Source organism: Melospiza georgiana, chromosome 7 (genome assembly GCF_028018845.1).
Source record: "Melospiza georgiana isolate bMelGeo1 chromosome 7, bMelGeo1.pri, whole genome shotgun sequence".
NCBI lineage: Eukaryota > Metazoa > Chordata > Aves > Passeriformes > Passerellidae > Melospiza > Melospiza georgiana.
In genome coordinates, this window is record NC_080436.1 from 14,808,247 (window position 1) to 14,817,211 (window position 8,965).

Genomic DNA, 8,965 nt, shown 5'->3' on the forward strand with positions numbered 1-8,965 from the left:
TTGTTTTCAGGTGAAATGCTTTGCCAGGTGGAGTAGGATTAGGGGACCTAACATTGCACTATTTAAGTGTTAGCCTTTGCTGTCTTGTAGTAGCAATGTTCTTTTGTACCTCCCATTACAGGTGATATAAGATACTATGATTGCAAAAGCCCCTCAAATGTCAAATGCTGATTCTCCTGTTTGATGCCGATGTGCACTCCAGGTAACACAAATTACTTCAGTGAAGTAATTTCTGACAGAGAACAGAATCTAAGCCCTTGTTTTAGTGGCAGCTGTTGTAGTTGATATACCTGTCATGCCTCTGCCCCGCAGTTGCTTCTGTGTTTGTAGATTTTGTTCTTTGTTTCTGTTTCACATAAGTAACAACTCTGGACTCCAGTCTAATCTCGCCTTCCTCATAATACTATTTTCTGTTCTGTTTTCTTGTTTTGTTTTGTTTTTTTTCCCTTCAGTAGGTGACTCCTCACAGGATGGCAAATCAGGCTCAGGAGAGAAGATCAAGAAACGTGTGAAAACCCCGTACTCGCTCAAGCGGTGGCGTCCGTCCACGTGGGTCATCTCCACGGAGCCGCTGCACTGCGAGGTCAACAACAACGGCGGCGAGCAGGCGGTGCCCCCCAAGTCCAGCACTGCTGTGTACCTTGCAGAGGGGGGCACTGCCACCACCATGGTCTCCAAGGACGCGGGGGTGAACTGCCTGTGAAGCGCTTCAAAAGCCCGCCTTTGTTTTGCGTTATTTGAAACAAACGTGCAGAAGACATTTTAAAAAACTGCTTTCTCCTCCTGTCAGCAACCCCTACCAAGGACTCGCTTTAAATAGATTTCAGCTATGCAGAAAATTTTTAGCTTATGCTTCCATATTTTTATTTTGTTTTATTTTTTGAACGTTTTTGCACTTTTATTTAGTATCGCTAAAGTTAAGTCTGTCTGTTTTGACCACGGAATATATATATGTGTATCAAAGATGTGGTCTCAAAATATTTTTTTAAAAAAAAGTAACAAAAAAAAAGTATTGCTGATAATCAGTTTGGACCAGTTTCTTAAGGTCACTAAGAACATAAGCAGACTATAAGACAGGTTTGACTGCAGTGGTGTCTTGTAACCATGTTTTGATTTCTGTGCACAAGCTAGACTGTATATTTCTATGTTACAAAGTGTATTCTCTTTTGAACCCCTTATTTTCCTTGTGTCATGTTGAAATGTGCAATAGTCTATAGTTCATAGTAGGCTTTATTGAAAAGTGTGTTTCTAAAACTGCCACATGTTCCCATTTTTGTATTTGTTAATTTTTCCTTGTCAGTTGAGCAGTCAGCCGGTCATGACAGTGAACTTTGCACATTGTAGCCAGCTTGAAGCAGCTGCCATTATCACATTGTGCTCAGAGGTGACAATGCATGAATTTTCCCCAACTTGAAAGGGCTTTAAAAAAGGAACAAAAAAAAAAAACAATCTGAGCTCTGTACCTTTCTTTTGATCCTCCCTAATCAAAATGTGTTTCCTTTATAGTAGTAGATGCCAGCCTGTGAAGCTAAGTAACAAAATGTTGAACAAATGTAAGGAGACAGTGTCAGCCATTTTTCCGTTTTATTTTGTGTGCAGTTTCACCCCCTGTATTTATGTAAAACCTTATTTAGATCACTAATTATGTACATTGAAAAATACATTTTATTCAGAAATATTAGTAATTGTCATACTTTAAAAGCTTGAGTGAAGATAGGTTGTGAACGCATTTTGTTTACACAGAGAAAAAAACCATCGAACTTACTTGGCACAAAGCAGTTTGGTGATGACTCACAAGTCTTTCCTGATTTACCTCCTTACAGACAGGAAGGGGTAAAAATGAGCCTGATTCCTTATGCAGGTAGGTGCATCCTAATTGATTGTTGTTGCCAAGTTGAGTTGAAACTCGTCCTCCCTTCAGAGTTCTTAGAGGCCCTCATTCATCTTGTTAAGGTTTATTGCATGCTTTTAAAAGTCATGGGTGTTTGTGGGGGAGGGTTGGGGTTTTTTTTCCCCTCTGCTTAGTCCCTTCTTTCAGTTGGTATGCACATTGATTTTAGCTGTCAGTGAATGTGAATGTAATATGTATTGAGATAAATAGTTTATTCACTATCTCAAGTAAACCCTTCATTTTTTTGGAATGATTGGTTTTACTGTCTACTGAAAGAAAATAATTTTCTTATTAATTAGAACCTCCTTCCACCTAAGAAACAGCCTTCCACCTGAGAATTCTTTCCAATTGAAAACCCTTCAGTAAAAACTATTTGGATATAAAAAGATGTATCACATCAGTCTTTGGTAACAAGCAAAGATTTATCACTTCATCTGAAAACTGGTGATGTTCAAAGAAAGAAAATCAATTCAGTCAGCCTGCCAGACTCCTGTGGCAGGATACTGGCAGCAAACAATTGCCTCCCCCAGCCTGTGTCCTTTCAGCTGACTGAAGCAGATGCTCTCTGCTTTTAAGCTCATTTGTTTCCTTGCCATTTTACCATTTTTTCCCCCTGAGATAAACTTTGCCAACCCTGTTCTTCTCTATCTGCTGATACAGCTAATCTAATACATGCCTTGCTTGCATCTGATTGATTCTTGCTGTTGCCCAAAATTCCTTGCTTGTTCTTGATTGCTATGATTTTCTCTTGTAACACTTCTTAACATTTCTTAGATTCTCCTAGATATCTCCAAGAGATAGCACTATAAATGCAGACTTTGAGTAAGTGTAGTTGCAGAAGTACAAGCCACGAGGCACATTTTGAGCTCCCTATGTTCTTTAAGCACCAGTTCAAATAGTACCTCTCGTCTCTGAGGCATAATTATGCTTTCCCCCTGTATAATGCACTTATATCACCTCTTTTTAAAAACACAGCCTTCTTCTGGTTTGACTTTTAATTCACTCTCTGGCTTCCCATCTGCTGCAGTCTCACGACCCAGATGTTGAAAACCTGCCAGTTGCCCAGCTGGGTTTCAAGACCTGAATCAGAATTTCTGGCATTCTATTCATATTGCTCACTGGGCTCTCTTCTCCTCTGGCCTCCTGTGAGTCTCCATTTGGGGTGCTTGGTGGTGTTTTTTGGGAAGCACTGATCGTGGTCTTGAGGACTCTTCACTCCTATCCCAATGACTTTTCTTTGCCTTGCATGTATCATCCATCAGCATTTCACAATGTGGGCTGAAAACAATATTTAGGACTCTTACTAAATCAGACTATTCTGGGGAGAGAAAAATTGCTTCTCTGACTGCTGCTTCCTTCTGCTGAGACAGAATTGCACCAGTCTTTTAGCCTTTCTTTGCAGGCCATGCCTTTGTAAGAAATCCAACTTTTTTGTGATCAATGCAATCAAAATAACTTTAATACCAGATGAAGATGTTGTTCTGCAGATTTCCTTCAACATTCTTAAACAATACTTTTTTTCTTTCCTTTGTCTATTTCTGTTACTTGCTGGAGGGCCTTTGGAATAAATTATAATTAGTAGCAAGATTGGCTGTGCAATCTACCGTGGATAAATATAATTTGTAAAATGATAGAAAAATGTACTTTATCAGGAAATACAGATTTATCAGGAAATGTAGATTAAACAGATAAGATCTTTTCTTTTTTAAAGGTCAGGCAAAGCAAACTCTGAAGTAGGTCCCAAAATACTGTAATTCTGCACAGCTAGATTAAATCAGGTTAGAAGTTTGGTTTTAATGTTTAATTTAGTAGTGCCATTTTTTTTCCTCACACCGCATAATCCATTGTCCATAGAATACTATCTCTGTAAGTTAAATGAAATTGAATTTTCCTGCTGCAGGGAATTGTCCTTAACCAAACAAAATACATGTAAGAGAAAGAATTCTACAAATCAAACACAGGGATGGTTGTTATTGTACAATAAACAAGGAAACCAAATGTGATTCATTTCCTTGTGAGTTATGATTTTGCTTATTTGATTTTCAAAAAAAAAAAAGGAAAATTATGAAAGTTGATAATTTTCCATCAATTTCTCATGTATATTGCAGACAAGATAAATACAGCAAAATTAAAATAGAATGGTAGTGTAAATACCTATTAATTGTGCCACTGTCAAATAGGCAATAGTAGAATATTTGTTATGTAATTTATAATGGAGAATTCAAGTAAAATGGTAGAGCAAACAGTTTTGATGTTTGTCTGTATAAGACAAAATCCAACATCTTGCTGGGTATAGAAAATGGTTTACTAGCAGAAGGCAGGAGAGTTGTTTAGGTTAATGCATTGTTTCTTGTTCTGTTTCCTGTAATAGAGATACCAACGTAACATGGTTTTTAGACTGTGAATTCTAGCCCTTTGAACAGACATGCCTGTTGGTATTGGTATTTCTCAGATTGTAATTGATATTTACAGGTCAGATTATCTGCAACACTTCCCTGAATTTGCTTATAGTGCTTTACAGCTTGATATACCAGCCAGTTAGTGTTACCAAGGCCTTTCTTGAAACTCCAAGATGCACTTACACTGCACAGCTCAAGTAAAGGTATTCCCAAGTTAAAAGAAAACCATCTGATGGTATCAAAATTAGAATGTTTTCAGAAACAACATTTCCATTCTTGTTTTGCTTTCTTGGTGCCACTCGTTTGTCTCTAGTTTTTCATATAGAAAATTACCTGATTTTCAGAGGCAACACATTTTGATTTTTTTTTTCAGTGCACTGGGCACAAAACAATGCAAGATAGATGCTGGCAATTTTCAGGAAACAAGCAACAAAAACCTCCCACCTCATAAATATGTTCAGAAAGTTCACATCCTCCTACCTGTCAGCTTTCTCTAAAAGAAATCTGGCATCCTACCTGCCTCAGAGAGGAGAATAAGGAAGTTCTTTAATTATATGGAATAAATTATTGGCCCCAAACTTAATAGTAATGAATACTTACTTAAAAAGATATATATATACATTGTATATACCCTAGTTCCAGTGTTCAGTGCATTTTGCTCTAATGATATTCCATTTTTAAATGTTAAAAAATATCCACTAATACAACATTACTGTGTCGATGTTCAGATCGTTATTTTCTTTACATGAAAAATACAAAACTTCCTAACCATTCTTCCATTGAAATGTTACTGTGGACATTTCTTGCCTAATTAGGGTGAATTTTAAAATTGACATATTTAATCTGTACATTAGAAATGAATTATCCTGTAGTTTTTACTTGTATAAAAATGATGGCTGGTCCCATTGCTGGAATAGGCTGGGTTTAAGCCATAAAAATAATAATTGCCAAGCACAGTAACATATAAATAACCTGATATCTAATTGGAAGATTTTTAGCAGCTCATCAAAGTAAAATGAAATTGGATTGATCAGTCTTTGAAAGATAATAGACTGGACAACAATATTGTGCATAAATTGGGATTATTTGAACTTTTCTGTCTGCTCTCCCAGTACCCATTTTAACTGGTAACTATATTAATCATCTTTTTAAAACATGCTTACTAATTTTTGTTCAACCTCAAGCCTTTCTTCAGTGAAAAAACTATACATATTGCAGTGCAGCCAGATATATATATTTTTATGTAAACTCTGTGTGTATTTAGATGCATATGTATGTTGTGTGTAAGTTCCAGAATTAAATTCTGTGAGTTACAGCATCAGATGGTAGCACTGGTAGAAAGTATAATGTGGGGGGGATTTTTCATATGCCATTTTAAAATTGTCTGTAGTGCATCACAGTAAAGCTGGGATCAGACTGTGGCACACAGTCCAGTAGTTCAGGATCTCCTGTGACAGACTTGTCACTGATTGTTTGGGTGGAATGGATTTATATGAGAGAGAGAGCAGCCTGGGAATGCACATGACAAGCTTTATCTGAAGCTGCGTAATTTAAGATACCTCTCTCAATGATCAAAAACTAACCCAAAACACTTAAAACATGATAATTTTTACAAGGCTTTTTTATGTAGTAGCTATAGTTATATGTGTGGTTGCCATTTAAACATAGTATTTTAGTCCATTAAATCAAATTGCATTTTAGGCTTCTAGATTGTCATATGAAACTGTAGCTATAGAAATACATCCCTTTTTGATCTCACCCATCCCCCAGGTAGGTTCAGTTTTGACATGAAAGAGTAACAAATCAGTTTTCTCATTTGGGGATTCTTCTGTACCGAGTAAAATTGGAGGCAGAACTTCCATTTCTGCAAGAACAGATTTGTGCTCCTGCAAATGCAAATGGATGTTATGTTCAGCACCTGTGTTCCTGAGGGAATGGGCACCTCCAGGGCTCCTGGCTGAGCCCAGTGCTCTTGGAATCCAGCAGGAGTCTGCCTCTGGCAGGGGGCAGAGGAGGGGTGGGTTCTGCTGGCTGTGCTGTTACAGGTTTCTGGGGAGGATTAGCCCTGGGAAAGCTGATGTGGAATGTGGGAGTGCAGGACAGCCCTGGCTCCCGAGCCTTGCTGGGTGTTGCAGCTGGGGATTCAGGCTGTGGAGCTGGGTCAGCACAGGGCAGCTGTGGCTTTGTCAGGAAGTGGGACTGCACCGGGGGACTGGGAGTGGAAGGGTAGAGTCAAGTCAAGATAAATCCTCATTTACACCAAGGCCCTTTAATGTTGATCTGGGCTCCATGCAGGTCTGTGTTAGCAGTGCATTATTAATACAAGTTACTTCTTACAGCCATTTCTGTTTATTTCACTGTGGTTTAATATACACGTGTGCATAATAAGCAGGAACTAGTTGGAGTTATGCTAATTCTTAGTGTAATCATCAGCCATTTTTCAAAGCCTATTGCTGATTTCATCAGCAATTCTTTGAATTTGCAAGTCATTCAGTTGGTTAACTTCAATGCATACACCACAGCACAGGAAGGAAGGATTTCTTCCCAGTCCTTACAGGCTTCTGCAGATCTATCACTGGAGTGTGTCCATCGTGGCACAGCGTCTCACCTGGTAACTATTTTAAAGCAGAAATAATTAGCCTTTATAACTTTCTAGTTCCAAGGTCTCCCAAACCTCCACTTTTGTAGCCCATTCACTTGTTTTTAAGACAGAAAACATGTGTGAGGTTTATTTCTAGAGCACTTGATTCACTTTCTTTTTTGTGCTTCAGAACTGTATCATGAAGTTTCACACTTCAGTCTTGTTTATTCAGAAAATAGTTAATGTTTCTGGTCTTTGTAGTTTGCAAGAAGTCACAAGAACAAACAGGCAAGTTATAGCTGACTCATTTGTCACTTTTGAATTTCCTGATTGGTGACTCTTCTCTTTCTTTCACACTGTTGAAACGTATTTAAAACGGTTTGTGTTTATATGTTTCTTGTCTGCTTTTTGTCTCTAGAGGAAAGCGTGCTCTATTCACATTTATATAAGCTGGAATAATGTTTTACAATCGCTGTTGATTATTTTCCCCCCAAATGCAGTATAAGAGGAAAATAAACATGGCAAGAATGAATTTTTAGGGTTTGGTCTTCTGTAAAGGCTGAAGTAAGAAGATGTGAAACTGCCATTTTCCTTATGAAAGACTGTAAAGAGAGCTGTACTTTCTGAGCGAGCTTTTCTGGGGGAAGAGGGGGAGAAATCCTAGAATATGGAGTCTCATCAGAACCCTTTTGTTAACGGGTATTTTTGGTTTTCCTCTCAAACGACTGAGGAAATATCATGTATGAATTTATAAATAATTGCTTTCAGTTATTTCTTTTGTATAAGCTGCGCAATACCCTTGCTATGCTGTATAAGTTGTGTTTCATGGAACAGTGTGAGTATGAAATAAAAAGCTAATTTTTGGTTTTTAATCATCTGTGGATGCCACTATGAAAGCTGACATTGTTAAAGCCACTACAGAGTTTTCTATGAATACTTGTAAGAATTGCTTTGTTATATATAAACCTAAATAAAGAGATTGTATTGATACAGAGACATTGGATAAGAACATTTAAAAGGCTATTCTTTAGGCCTGAGAGAAAAGGCTTGCTGTAAAAATGGTGCATTATTCCATTTATTAAAGATCATATTAATGACAAAAAGCATGGTCTTTTGTTGGTGGTTCATATGGTTATTGGCCATGAGTATTAACATGCTCCAGAAGTGAGAGGAAGAGGAAACCCCCCTTGCATATGTGTGGGTTGGTTGAACTGAAAAAGATGGATTGAGTTATAGTAGAAGAATGCTGTAAATTTCCACTGACTGACGCCTTTTCCTCTATACACAGATTGGTGGCATCCATTCTCCAGCTTGGTTGTTGATTTATCTCTCCTCCTCAATTACTGTTAATTTATTTTTCTCTATCCACAGTGATTCTTTTTGCAAGCAAATATGTGATGCAAATCTCTGGCCAAAGAACTAACTCAAAAAATCAAAGAAAGAAGGGAGACAGAATGAGGAGCTTCATTTCTTGCTGTCATAAATAAGGAGGAAACAACAAACCGAGGCAAGTAGTGTATGGTTGAGTATCTGCCTGTATGGCAAATCATCTCAGCCCACAAGTGAAGCTAGAAACCTTTGGCTACAGGAAAGGACCATGGCAGGCCTTGCTTTCCCTGGAAGCAGGAAGCACACTGGGAGTGGAAGCCAGCGTGACAAAAGTAGCTGTGTCCCCAAAAGCAATTCTCACTTTTGGCTTGGCTGACAGTAAAAGCAGCCAAGTCCTGCCCTACCCCAGCAGGTGTGGCTGAGCCTTATCCTCAGGGCATCTGAGAAGCCTGACTCAGCCCTGCAGGAACAGAGTGTGAATGGTGAATTTTACTGATAGATTTTTCTTTGGGTGCATGAGCTACTTGGACTTAAGAAAGTCTCCTCATGCTTTCCCTGTGTGACCTCATACACACCTCTGCCAGCTCTCCCCTGCAGAAATAACCACTTTTACTTGCTTTTGGTTTGCTAATGGGAATTGAAAATAAAACAACAATAATTATATTCCCCTTTGTTCCAGAGCAGTGATGCAGCTGCAGAACGTACTTTGTGGAACACAGCCATGTCAGTCTTCCATTTGTTTCCATTCAGGGTTTTTTTCCCTAT

The 8,965-nt window shown here is 38.3% G+C and overlaps 1 protein-coding gene across 1 annotated transcript in view; it reads left to right on the forward strand.

Moving 5' to 3' along the window:
- The window catches only part of BMPR2 (bone morphogenetic protein receptor type 2), a 103,785-nt gene extending 95,808 nt beyond the window's left edge, over window positions 1-7,977 (forward strand). Inside the window, exon 13 of the mRNA XM_058027629.1 lies at window positions 453-7,977. Coding sequence (XP_057883612.1) covers window positions 453-703 — 251 coding nt within the window. The 3' untranslated portion in view covers window positions 704-7,977. The remainder of the gene's footprint in view (window positions 1-452) is intronic.
- Window positions 7,978-8,965: the final 988 nt, after the last annotated feature.